Source organism: Oculina patagonica, chromosome 7 (assembly GCF_052425735.1).
Source record: "Oculina patagonica isolate OP01 chromosome 7, crgOcupat, whole genome shotgun sequence".
Taxonomy (NCBI): domain Eukaryota; kingdom Metazoa; phylum Cnidaria; class Anthozoa; order Scleractinia; family Oculinidae; genus Oculina; species Oculina patagonica.
This window is the reverse complement of record NC_135764.1, coordinates 16879257-16892379: the sequence shown is the minus strand read 5'-3', so window position 1 is coordinate 16892379 and position 13123 is coordinate 16879257. Positions and strand designations below refer to the sequence as shown.

Genomic DNA, 13123 nt, shown 5'->3' with positions numbered 1-13123 from the left:
GATTGCAAAATGCGAACTTAGTCATTTTTATTTGTTCAAGTTCATCAATTTACGCCGCTTCCAGACTGCCATACCTGTTCTTTCACTGGAAATATTGCTACACTGGAGAAGTTTTCCTCCTTTACAAGATAAGTAAATTATTGCTTGATGGTCAATTCAAAAGTATTTTGCACGCGTTCATCATCAACACGCCTTCTTTTTTTAAACGTCGACTTATATGTAAATTCTTACAATACGTGGTTCTATTCTTTAACCTTTTTGTGTGCGGGCGCATTACTTTCTATCATTTTTTTCTGGCGGCCTTTTCCCTTTTTCTACCCCCACACCTCCTTCCTATTTTTTACTTTTTTTTTTCACTCTCCTCTCGTTCATTTGCTTATACCTTTTCTTTTTTTTTTTTTCATCTTTCCTTGTTATTTTTTCTTTTCTATTTTCATTTTTCTTTTCTTCCCCACTTTTTTTGTTCTTCTCCTACCTGCTGTACTTTTCCTTATCTATTTTTTTCTTTCCCGGCATTTTTCGCCTTTGCCTTGCTCCACATTTCTTCTCGCTGGGCCTATTTTGTTTTTTTTAAAGTGTGAGGGTTTTATTGAATATTCTGGCAACATTTTTTTCCTCCTACTGCCAACTATTTTGGCTTTCCTCTGTTATCACTGTATTTTTTCCTTTGAGGCTTAGTTCCTCTTTTTTTTTTTTTTTACTTTATAATTTATTTTTTTTTTTCTTTTTTTTTTTTTTTTTTTTTTCGTTCCGGCCTTCTTTTGGCTTTTTTCTTTTCTGTTTCTCACTTTGAGGCTTATTCCTCTATTTTTTTTTTTTTTTTTTTTTTTTTTTTTTTTTTTTTTTTTTTTTTTATTTTTTTCCGTTTTTCCCGCTTTCTATTTTTTTGTCTTCCTCTTTTTTTTTTTATTTTTTTTCTTTTTTTTTTTTTTTTTCGTTCCGGCCTGTTTTTGGGCTTTTCCTCTTTTTTTTTTTTTTTTTTTCGCTCCTCTTTCTTCTCCTCTTTTCTACTCTCTTCCTCCTCTCCTCAGCTTTTTTCTCTTTTACTATTTCCTCCTCTTTTTTTTTTTTTACCCTTCTTTTTTTTTTTTTTTTTTTTTTTATTTTTTTTTCTTTATTTAGGGGCGTTGGGTCCGCGTTATCTTGGGTTCCCCCCTTTTACCACTAGGTGTTCATTTTTTAAGTCTATTATCAAGGTCTTGTGGTTTCAGTATGTTTTATTGCACATATCTTTTACCCGCCTTTCCTTAGTACTTTTAGGCTTACAGGAATGTGGTAGCTTTCCTGTCAATAATTTTTTGGCTAGTATTATTTAATCTGTGGCTCTTTCATTATTTGGCTATATTTCTGCCCCTTGGCTTCTGGCTGGCTGTTTGCCGCAAAAATACTTTGTTTGCCACGAAGCATACGGGTACACCTTGGGAGTTTCAAATTAATTAATTTCCTTTTTACATTTCCAGCCTCTATTATTATTTTATTACTTATCTATCTATTTTAATACACTTTTATTGGCCTCTAAATAAGCTACTTTTACTCTTTTAAACTGAGAACTTTATTTTATTCATATTTTTTTCCTCCCCTAAAAAAAAAAAAAAAATATTACGGTGGGAACTCTATTCTTTCCTTTAGTCTCTCTCTATTACAGCTGGTTGACTCACACTAATGAAGTTAACTATTGGAGAGATTGGAAGTTGTTTTTTTTTTTTCTACTTTTTTTCTTTATTATTTTTCACAGGGCTTTTTGTTTTACTTTAGCTTTCATTTTACAAAACATTTTTACTTTTTTGCAGCGCTCGGAGGTATGTCTTATAACTTACGCTTCTCCCAGTCGAATATCAGCCTCCTTTTGCGGTACAGGGAAGTTGCTTCCATGTGTTGTCTTGCTTTTTTGAGGTACGAAATTTATTTTTTTTTTTTTAATTCTCTTTAAGGGTTTTACTGATTCTGTTTTTTTTTTATTCTCTTATTATTTTGAGCGGGCTTTAATTTTATAATTTTTAACTCTAATTTACATTTACTTATTATCGGCACCGTATTTTGTATACTGATTTGATGTATGGTTGTTAGTTAGAAAAATGGCTCCTTTAGATGATGGACATCATTTTTGAGCAAGGGCCAAAAGTGGTGGGACCATTACAATTACTATATTTAACTTGCAAACGTGACCCTGGAACAGGGGGAATTATATTAAGTATATGCTTTTGTTAAAGTTTATCGGTGAACAGGGCTGACTTGCAAGGGCGGCAGTCCCCCTTCATCTCTGTAAACTAATGATCCTATGATATGTGCACCTGTTTTTTGAGACACGAGGCTGTTTTGCAAGGGCGACAGTCTTTACTGATCTCCTTTTATTATAGTTGCAAATTGTTGCTGTTTTAATTTTAACTTTTGTGGCTGTCTTGTTAGGACCATGGTCAAAATGTTTAATTACTATGGCAGGAGCACATATGGCCTATAAGCACATATTAATGTTATTTTTACTTAATCATGCACCAAGATCGAAGGTTAAATGTAAGTGTTAAAAAAAAATCATTTGACTGTTTGTGTCTTTTATAGCAATGTGAAAAACGTCATGTGTAAACGTTCTTACTCACCCAATTTGAGCAACTGGGTAGAGTGCCCAATCAACTTTGTAAACTTTATGGTGAAATTACTTAATAGACAACCAGGTTTATTTTCTTCACATAATTCATAATTAACTTTAGAGTTTAACTTCAAAAGGCAGTTATAATCACCTTTCTCCCTCAAGGTTGTAAAGTGCCTGGCTCTGCATTCGGGAGGGTTCAGGTTTTCCTCCGTAATATAAAAGGAGGTTTTTTCCTGACGGGCAGCAGGCACGCCTGTTTACTATAGACTATTACTATTTTGCTATCCTGTTTGGATACAATTAGACGTAAAAATTTAGTGTTCTTTGTCAGCTGCACTAGCAAGGGCAGTGCAGCAGTTAGTTGACTCCACAGTTCTATTCTGGCAAGGCACCTGAAGTGCTACCATGTTGTGCTTCTCTGGTTAGCTTACCAGCCATAGTGGCACCAGTATTTGTCTTCTGTCTTACAGTAATTGTATTGTGTTGCTTTGGCCTCGGGTGGGGTTGCCCTCTCACTCGTTCCTCGTGCGGGCTGTGGCGGGTTTTCCCCCACCTTTGCTGGGATATTTCCTTGTTTGTCTTTCTAATGTCATCTTTAACTGATTGTTTTGAAATAAAACGGCCACACCTGTGGCCAAAATATCCCAAATGGGAATGTCTGTTTTTGTCCCAGCAAACAGAGCTCAGCCAAAGCAGCACAAATACTTTACAAATAAGTAATGATGTTTTCATTAATTAAGAAGGAGCAAGATACATAAATATATTTTTTGCTAAAGTCGTGCACATGGATGTGAAACTAAAAACAATACCTGTGAATAATGAGGACACTCGCTTGTAAATACGAAATCTGCGAGAAAAAATCAGTACATTGGAGGCCCAATTTTATTGCCTTAAATGTTTTCAATGAGCTTGAAACTTGCAAGCTATATCAATTGATGAAAAACCTCGAGTTTGCCAAATTTAAAAGCGCGTCGTTATCTTAAGATATTTCCCAATTTTCTCGTTAGTATGTTTTTGACTGTATTTATAGCCCCCAAAACTTCATCCCGAAATATTTCGAGATGCTCTCAGAATTTGTTCAAACTTTGCCAACATCGAGGCAGCTATGTGTGGTACAAGCTCCTTTAAGCGATTTCCGAACAAATTTCCCTGTTCTGAGGAATACGATCGAAGGTAAAAAACGTAATGACGTCATATCGTCGCTATGGCAACTCCAATGTCAACATTACACTGGTCATAAAAAAATTTCATTTTTATCTAATACAACTGTGGTGATCGTTTTTCGATAGCATTGTTAATGGCAACGTAGTTAATTCTCAAACTTGAGCGGTGTTGTTGGGAAATCTCGTACCCAGATGTTCTCAATCCCCGGTGACTACCGTGGTAAGTAGACATCTGGGTACGAGATTAGGTGAAAGTTTATGAAGTAAATCATAATTGAAGTTAGCGAACATACTATGCTTTCTGATCAAAATAAGTCAATCTATAATCCTTTTTTTCCTGGATTAACCCCAAAATTGCAATATTTTCTAGTAAGTTATTAACAAAGAAACAAAAATGCTTCTGTTATGTTTGAATTTAACTTGTTCACCATTGGACTGTAGATTCACTGGATAACTTGCAAGCGTTATCCGCATACATTGCTGCCACCTAGCACAAAGTAATTTACGTTTTTTTGACATATAACTGCTAAATAGAGTACGTAGATCTCAAAAGCATATTTTTAAGTAACACATCTAGGCAACGTCTTTCTTCAAGACACCGTGCAACTTCCTGATGACCAAACAATTTTGCACATGCAGCTGGTGTATAGCCTTCCATATCAACTGCATTCAACTCTGCCCCATTATCCAGCAACAAGCGCACCACATCCACGTGACCTGAGCCGGCTGACTCGTGAAGTGGCGTCCTTGTAATAAAATCAAGCGCATTGACATCACTGCCTGCATCAATTAAGAGCCGCACGATTTCTATCTTGCCAAGTGCAGAGGCTGTGTGGAGAGCAGTGCCACCTCCAGAATATCTTGTCTTCACACTCGCTCCATGTTCAAGAAACAGACGAACCATGTCCACATCGCTGAAGGCCGAAGCCAGATGGAGAGGAGTGTTTCCTTCATTGTCTCTAGCCTCCACATCTGCTCCGTGTTCGAGAAGGACAGCAGCAGTGGGTTTCTGATCAAAACGGGCGCAGGTGTGAAGCGGAGTGGAACCTGTGTCATCTCTAACCTCAAAATTGCTGCAGTGAAAACGTAATTATGCAAAATCCTTACCATGAAATGTTGAAGTTATTCCTATACTTTTTCTCGGTTTTTAATTGATGCAATGCAAAGTACATAATATCGACGCTAAAATCAGTAACCATACAAGCAGACGTTTACTTACAAGGCGTTGATGGGACGTAAATGCGATGCCAAAAAGGACGTACATGGGGCTTCAAAAGGGGCGTTGTAATCCCTGCAATGAAATGAATAATCTTCACCATGAAATGCTGAGATTTTTCTTAACAAGTTAATCACAATAAACACCTTAAACGTAAAACTATATGTAAACTTTACTTACATCACACATTTTGCACTAACCACATGCAGTAACATCCAAAACGATAAACAACCCAACCTAATGTACACTTACAAGGGATTAATGGGACGTAAATGGGACGTCAGATAGGACGTAAATGGGACTTCAAATGGAACTTCAAATGGGACGTCAAAATTGCTGCAATTTAAACAAAATCAATAAAATGTTGAATTGATTCAATACAAAGGAAAACACAAAAATACATATTTATACAAAAGACAACGTGTAACAATCAACGGCATGCCATTATATCGTGACGCCCCTATATGAGGGGCCTGAAGTGGTACAATGGGAACTGGGATTTGGACAAATTTTCTCTGGAAAAATGGCGTTGGGTCGCTGGGACTGGGAATCACAAACAAATAAACAACAGAACTGGGACTGGGATTTGGAAAATCGGGAAAACAATCGGCTGGGAAATGGGTTTTGGGAAAAATTTGGACTGGAAATGGGATTTTATACCCTCGCCCCTTCCCCTTCAGGACCCTTCAGGCTTTAGAAGGCCTGCACCATTAATGAAATTTAGGACAATGGTTGATCTGGAAAATTAACAAACACCTAGTTTGCCTGATTGGACCCCTTAAATGCCTTAAATGGATTTTACCTTATGTGATCAATCAAAACCGAGACGGCTTCTTTGTTTCTAGAACGGCAGCCTACATGGAGAGGAGTTCTGCCATTATAATCTACAGCGTGAGGATCACTTCCATGCTTCAAGAGAGATTTTACTACCAAGCCATTTTTTGACATCATAACGAGACGGAGAAAAGTGCTACCATCAACAATATTAACTTGTGGCCCATCCAGGGCCATGTGTAGGCATGTTCTTCCCTGTACATTTGTAGCATGCAGGTCGCTTCCCACTTTTATTAGCAGTTGAGCAATCTCATTTTCACGCCGGGCAATGGCTAGGTGAAGGGGCGTGTTTCCTTCATTGTCTCGACAGTTAATATTGGCCCCAGCTTTCAGCAGAATCATCACGGTATTCGAATTCAGTGCTGTGAATCTAGCGCAAGCAGCTCGATGGAGGGCAGTACAACCATGTAAATTGACCGCATTGACATTGAACGAATCCCCGCCATTTTCAATTATTAGTTTTACTAGGCTGGAATCATTTACAGAAAAATGAAGGGCTGTGTTGCCATCGTTATCCGCGACTTGGACGTTGCTTCCCCGTTTTAATAAAATCATTGATCTTTTTAATCCATCTCTTCTGTTGTCCTGGGCAGCAAGGCTGGCTAACAATGGCGTCTGTCCTCTGCTGTTGATAGCAGACAAGTCTGCTCCTCTATCAACAAGTCGCTCTATCATCTCTGGAGTTCCGCCTGCCGCTGCTCTGTGGAGTGGCGTGTCCCCATTGTTATCCCTTGCCTCAAGATCCAACCCTTGGTTTAAGAGATCGTCTAAAGTAGCTACAAAATTACCTTCTGCAGCTAAATGGAGAGTTGTTCTCCCAGTTACACCATCGACAGCGCGTATGTCGCCTCCATTGTTAACATACACTTCCAGAATGTTTGGTTGGCAGTTCCACAAAGCAACTTCCAGCACTGAACAGCCACTGAAATCTCTTGCATTAATGTCGCTCCCATGGAGAGTAAGGAATTCAACCAGCTCGACAGAGCCGCTTCTTGCTGCAAGATGAAGGGCAGTTCTTCCCTCGTTGTCGACAGCGTTTATATCAGTTCTATTTTGAACCAAAACCTCGACAGTATCAAAAAACCGTCCTGCGCCAGCAAAATGTAATGGCAGCCAGCCCTTGTTGTCAGCTAAATGAACGTCGGCACCATGTTCAATCAGAACCTCAACGGAACGTGTGTGGCCCATGTTGGCTGCATCATGTAGCGGGGTACTGTTTTCCCTGTCTAAGGCTCCCACGTCTGCACCATACTGAATGAGCCACTCTACGCAAGCTGTGTTACCAACTGACCCTGCAAAGTGCAACGGCGTCTTTCCGTTTTTGTCTGGAATATTAATACTAATTCCATGTTCTAAAAGAAGTTCACATAATTCTCTCGTCGCACCATACATATAATGAAGAGGAGTTCTGCCATCCTCGTCAGTGACATTTACAGAGCTGTTATGATCCAGCAATATTTTCACCAAGTCAATGAACTCATTTCTTAAGTCTGCATGCTCCACAGCAAGCAAAAGTGGGGTCTTTCCGAATTTGCTCTTGGCGTGGACATTGCTTCCCTGTTGTACTAACAATTGAGCCATGTAAAAATAACCATGCTCTACTGCCAGAGCAAAAGCTGTTTTGCCTAACATATTTGTGACTTCCATATCAACACCATGTTCCACCAACACCATGGCTGCGTGGATGCTGTTGAAACAAGCTGCCCTGTGCAAAGCTGTTTCCTCCATATAGTGTTCTTTAACATTTGCATCAGCACCGTACTGAAGTAACATCTTGGTGAGTTTACCGTTGTTGTTTCGGGCAGCATGATGTAGGGGAGAACAAGAATTGATGTCTTTAATTTTTGTTTCACAACCGAGTTCAAGAAAAAGCTCAGCTAATTTATCAAAATTCATGGAACAAGCTATCAGAAGGGGCGTTTCTGATCTGTCATTCGTGGCATTAATATCAGCACCAAGCGATATAAGGAGCTTGGCAATTTCCATTACACAAGGACGCGATGTGCACCGAAGAACACAAGAAAGAGCAGTGTCTCCTGACATATTTTTTGCGTTTACATTTGCACCATTTTGTAAAAGAAACGTGACTGAATGAAGATCCCCACGACGAGCTGCTGAAGTCAGTGGAGGTTCTCCGTCTTCGAGCTTGTAAAAATGAAAGTTTTCCTTATTGAAATGTAATCCAAAAATGTGAGACAGACCATGATTGGCAGCAAGTTGTGCGAGAGAATTAGTTCCATCGCCGGAGTCTGAAGTATCAGCCCCGCGCTTTATCAGAAGTTTGGCTACTTCACCTTGCCCCGTCGCTAAGGCACAATGCAAGGGAGTCATGCTTGAATTTTCCCTTGGTGTGATCATGTATCTAACTGCATCTTCTTCCTCACTGTCCTCTGAAAAAGCACAACTTTGTCTTTCACTTGCTGCTTTTGTGGCGTCAAAACCATTGATGTTAGCTCCTCGGTCTAAGAGGAAAGCGACTGTATCACATTGTCCAGCCCCAGCTGCTACCATCAAAGGTGTTGCTTTATATCTATTATAGATACAGACTGTATCTACAGATATACCTATGTCGAGAAGAAGTCGTAAAACATCTATGGAGCCATTTGATGCGGCTGCTGTTACTAAATGAGAACATTTCTTGTTTATAACCTTGACATCACAACCTCTGTCAATCAACGCTTTAGCAGCAGCAGCGTGACCGCCCTCAAAAGCATAGTACAAGGCTGGCAAACCTCTTTCATCACACGAGTTAATATGAGCACCCTGATTTAAAAGGTAGTTCACTGTGTCAGATTGTCCCTTTTCAGCTGCAACGTGTAGCGGGGTTGTCCCGAAGCAGTCTCTTGCATGAATGTCAGCGCCTTGCTCAACAAGAATACTGACCAACTCCAAAAGAGCGGTCAAGTGAAGAACTGTTTTCCCTTCACATGACTTAGCTGATAAATTTCCACCTTTCTGTAGAAGATATTTTACTACTTCTGTGTAGTCTCCTTCGGCAGCATAATGTAGTGGCAAGCAGTCCTCTTCGTCTCTCTGATTTACACTTGCACCATTCTTTATCAACAGATCAATGGTTTCTAGGTGGCCCCCCTTTGCTGCTAACGTGAGAGGTGTACTCTGACAAAAGTCAACTGCATTCACATCAGCACCGTGCTCCAGTAGCATACTGACAGCCTCCGTGTGACCATTTTCAGCAGCCAGATTAATGGCTGAAGTTTCGAATTCGTCAAAGTTAACGTTTGTGTTAGCTCCAAGCTCTATGAGACGTAGTATATTTTCTGTTTTTCCACCCATCGCAGCATGTAAAAATGGAGTATAACCATTAACATCCTGCATCTCAAGAGAGGCGCCTGCTTCAACAAGAAAATCTACAACGCTTGATTCATTAAACTCGGCTGCCAACATTAGCGGCGTTTCTTTTTGGTTTGACTCGGCTGGTGACACGGAATCGACGTGCTCACCAAAATATGCATCAAGTAACCTACGAAGGTGCTCAACATGTCCCTCTTTTGCAGCCAAGTGTAGAAGGGACTGAGATTGGAACTGTTTAGTAGCTTTTTCAACAAGCCCCAGTGTTTGCATATGCTTTTCAGAGTTTAACTGTCTTAAGGCAGTCAATATAGATTTGCCAGCAAAATAAGATGAGTTGGGACCAATCTTGATACTTGCGGCTATGGCCCTGTCAAGTTTGTCTGGACTGCAATTTAAGATTGCGTTGACAGTCTCGACGTCTCCTTCAATACAGGCTGATTGTAAATGGCTCAGACCAGTTTCTTTGTCTGGTGTGGTCAATGTAGTGAAGGCCAGACGCTTCAGAGACAACTGAAACACAGCAGATTTAAGGAAACGCTTTACTTTTAACTTGAAATGATAGTTCTCAAACTGAATTTAAGGGTTTTGGGGAAATTGGGGCGTACGTGTATTTTTAACACCACACCTCTCTTTAATGTGACAAATAGCTATATTACCTCTTGTTATATTTACTTTACTGGTGTAATCATGATCTAAATAGTCAAGAAATTATTCAACATGACACGAGCGTGGGACAAAGAAAAAATCTGAGTCCCCGACGGGAATCGAACCCATGGCCTCCCAGATACCGGTTGGGCGCTCTAACCAACTGAGCTACGAGAGACTCGTTGTTGAGCTGGGCCATTTACTAGGTTGATATGTGACACGCGTCCTGCATACTGCTAGGATCAGCAATGTCGAAATCATCAAATGTGTAGTAAATAATAAAGATGGTAGATTTCAAGCTCGGTGATAAATAGTGAAGAAATTGTTCAACATGACACGAGCGTGGGACAAAGAAAAAATCTGAGTCCCCGACGGGAATCGAACCCATGGCCTCCCAGATACCGGTTGGGCGCTCTAACCAACTGAGCTACGAGAGACTCGTTGTTGAGCTGGGCCATTTACTAGGTTGATATGTGACACGCGTCCTGCATACTGCTAGGATCAGCAATGTCGAAATCATCAAATGTGTAGTAAATAATAAAGATCATATCAACCTAGTAAATGGCCCAGCTCAACAACGAGTCTCTCGTAGCTCAGATTCAGATTTTCAGAATTGTATTATTTCACACTATTTACAAAAATTTAACAATATTAACACTATTTACAGAAAATGCAATAATTAAAATAAGGAAAATATACAATACATACAAAACCAAAATAAAATGTGCTCAGTGACCAAAGAAGCATAGCCGGCGCCGTAAACAGCATTCGTTTAAGAATAACGTAAAATATATGTTGTATGTTATTCATTTTCATTCCGGCATAATCACACAGAGGTAGTTTGTCGGTGTTAGTGTTAGAACGACAGAAACCTACCAGGTGAACTGTCACAAAAAATGTAGCTGTCTCATCACTTTGTAAGCATTTACATCCACAATTTCACATGATAATTTCTCTTGGAAAAAGAAACACCGAAACTAGTATCGGTCGGTAATGACACGAAAACCACTGTAGCAAAGCACATTATCTGCTCGAGCGAGTGCTTCCCGTAAGTAGTCCATGACTGTCAGCGGTTAATACATGTCGCTCTTGTACATTTATAAAATTGGTTTTGCGCGTGAATCGCGTGGGAAATATTTGAAGTCGCGAATAGATTCGGAATAGTTTTACAAAAGGACAAGCCAGGTGATCTCTATTTTTTTAATTGATTCAAGGTTGTTCTGAAAACACCACTGACTAAAGCACAAATTGACCGCGTTGAAAGTTGTGAGCACCAGGTTTCTTAGTACCAGGTTCCCTCCCCACGCCCCCGCTACTCTCCCACCACGCTGGTTTGGAAGAAGTAGGAAACATTGACCTGTTGACTGTTGTAATCAAGTTGCGCTCTATGACGATTTTTTAGAAGCGGATTGTTTGAATCTTGAGCCTTGGGCTTTCTTAGAAAAGTTTGATAACTATAGCCATCTATCGAAAAGGATTAAAAGTTTGAGTATTTGAGAAGAAAGTTTGCATTGTCTGATTAGTATTGAGAAATCTTGAGAAAGGATGGTGTTTGTACTGTGCTTGCTATGTACCGCAATATGTTAATAGAAAAAAAAAAAAAAAAAAAAAAAAAAAAAAAAAAAAAAAAAAAAAAAAAAAAAAAAAAAAATCCTTCGCTGCCGCTTTTTCCCCCCCCCCCCCAAAAAACAACCCCCAATACCCCCACGTACAAAAAAGATACGAATAGGTATAAATGCGAGTATAAAAAGAGTATTGCGATATGCTTATCGGTATATACTGCATGGTACACATGGAAAGGCGTTATTAAACGGAGTTGATCATCCATGTGTGTTTATATTTATACAATAACTGAAATTTTTCGCGCGCTAACTGGTGGTGAGCTATAGTCGGTGAGAGTATAGACCATGAAAAAGACGTAACCTGTAACCCAACGCGCGGGGATTTGGGGCGAAATTTTCTACACATCCGTCGGCTTGAAGTGAGAAAACGGCGATCTTACGAACTGTTACACGTGCGCGATTTCGCACTAACTTTCCAACTAATTCGCCGGTAAACTTTCGGTGTAATTGTATCAAGCAAATCGACCAATTTTTCCATGGTCTTTATTCTTTTAGACCATAGAAATGACCACATAAAATGTTCAGATTTTTGCAATAAAACTTCTACTTGAGACGTGAACATTTGTGACGTCATTTCTGTGGTCTGTAAGCGTGTAGACCACGGAAAATTTGTTTAGCACTACTTAAGTACTTAGTCGATCGCGAATCTTGTGGAAAGGTTTGCTTGGTGGTTTCTTTGTATCTTATTGATGAGTGTGGACAGCTTGGCCTTGGCTTATCCTCGGTGTAAAAACCTGAAAACGCACCAGTGTCGTAAAATGATAAAAAAGAACTTCAAATAAGGAAGAGCAGGAAAACAAGCCCTCAGGTTGTGGTTTGGGTGTCAATTCAGGAATGCTGCGTCAAGCCACGTCATGCAGAGTTACTCGAGCTGCCGCTTGAATAGCTTGGCATAGATTTTACCATCTTGGACGTTGGGTGACCGTGTTTTTCTTTTGAGAACTTTCCCTACTGATTCTTTACATTTGGTGGAAAAAATGTGAGTGTTAAAAGTTTGAAATATATATTTTTTCTGCCCATGTAGCCTGCGTATAAACGGTTGGGATCTTTGCCGATATTGAGTATGCAAGGTTTGCAAATGAGTAAGCCGGATAAACTGATTATAATGGACAGTTTCACTGACGCACTTCCGTTTGGTAGTAAGATATGTATCTAGCTCTGATCAGTCTCAGCTTACGCAACGCATGTCTTCGTTCTGTTTTTTATTTTCTTTTTTATATATATATTTCCCTCACGCTCCCAGCCACCCATTGATTTGGTTTTGTTTTATATGCATTTACGATTTTGTATTGATCACGGGTGGGGTTTGAAATTAATCATTTCCTGTCAATAAATAAACTGCCTGACGTTCGCGCCAACACTGCTTGACATATTCCTTACCTCGAATTATAAAGATCCTAAAAGTTGAACAACAATATGAAGATATAAAGACAACTTGAAAAGACGTCTCTAGTTGAAGAGATTTTCTTAACAGGCTCTCTCAAATTTTTTTAGAATTTTCTTACAAAAACTTTGTCTCTAGCGATTCATCTTTTGTGGGTCTTGAATTTTTTATTAACGCACTTAACGTGTGACCACCCCCCTCCCCGCTAACGTCTGGACGGATTATTATTTTGTTTTACGGAAAACTGTCGTCACAAGTACATCATCCATGTTTGCTTCAGAGGCCAAAAAGAAAGTAAATCATTCAATACTTACCATTCGTTTTCCGATGGGATTATTCATCTTTTCCGTGTTTCAAGCA

The 13123-nt window shown here is 39.5% G+C and overlaps 2 protein-coding genes across 2 annotated transcripts in view; both read right to left on the bottom strand.

Moving 5' to 3' along the window:
- Nucleotides 1-13123, bottom strand: part of LOC144659490 (origin recognition complex subunit 2-like) — a 142836-nt gene that overhangs the window by 93666 nt on the left and 36047 nt on the right. The window lies entirely within an intron of this gene.
- Nucleotides 4103-13104, bottom strand: LOC144660383 (uncharacterized). Its single transcript, XM_078520993.1, has 3 exons — nt 13078-13104; nt 5769-9622; nt 4103-4823 (listed from the first exon to the last, which is right to left on the bottom strand). The coding sequence occupies exons 1-3, from the start codon at nt 13102-13104 to the stop codon at nt 4277-4279; spliced, it is 4428 nt and encodes a 1475-aa protein (XP_078377119.1). The 3' UTR covers nt 4103-4276.

What these genes read in the sequence shown, in the direction of transcription:
- LOC144660383 (XM_078520993.1), bottom strand. Translation starts at nt 13,104, where the DNA reads ATGAATAATCCCATCGGAAAACGAATG. An exon ending in ATCCCATCGGAAAACGAATG is followed by an intron (nt 9,623 to 13,077) that starts GTAAGTATTGAA and finishes GCTGTGTTTCAG; the next exon opens with TTGTCTCTGAAGCGTCTGGC. An exon ending in GTTTTGATTGATCACATAAG is followed by an intron (nt 4,824 to 5,768) that starts GTAAAATCCATT and finishes TTTTCACTGCAG; the next exon opens with CAATTTTGAGGTTAGAGATG.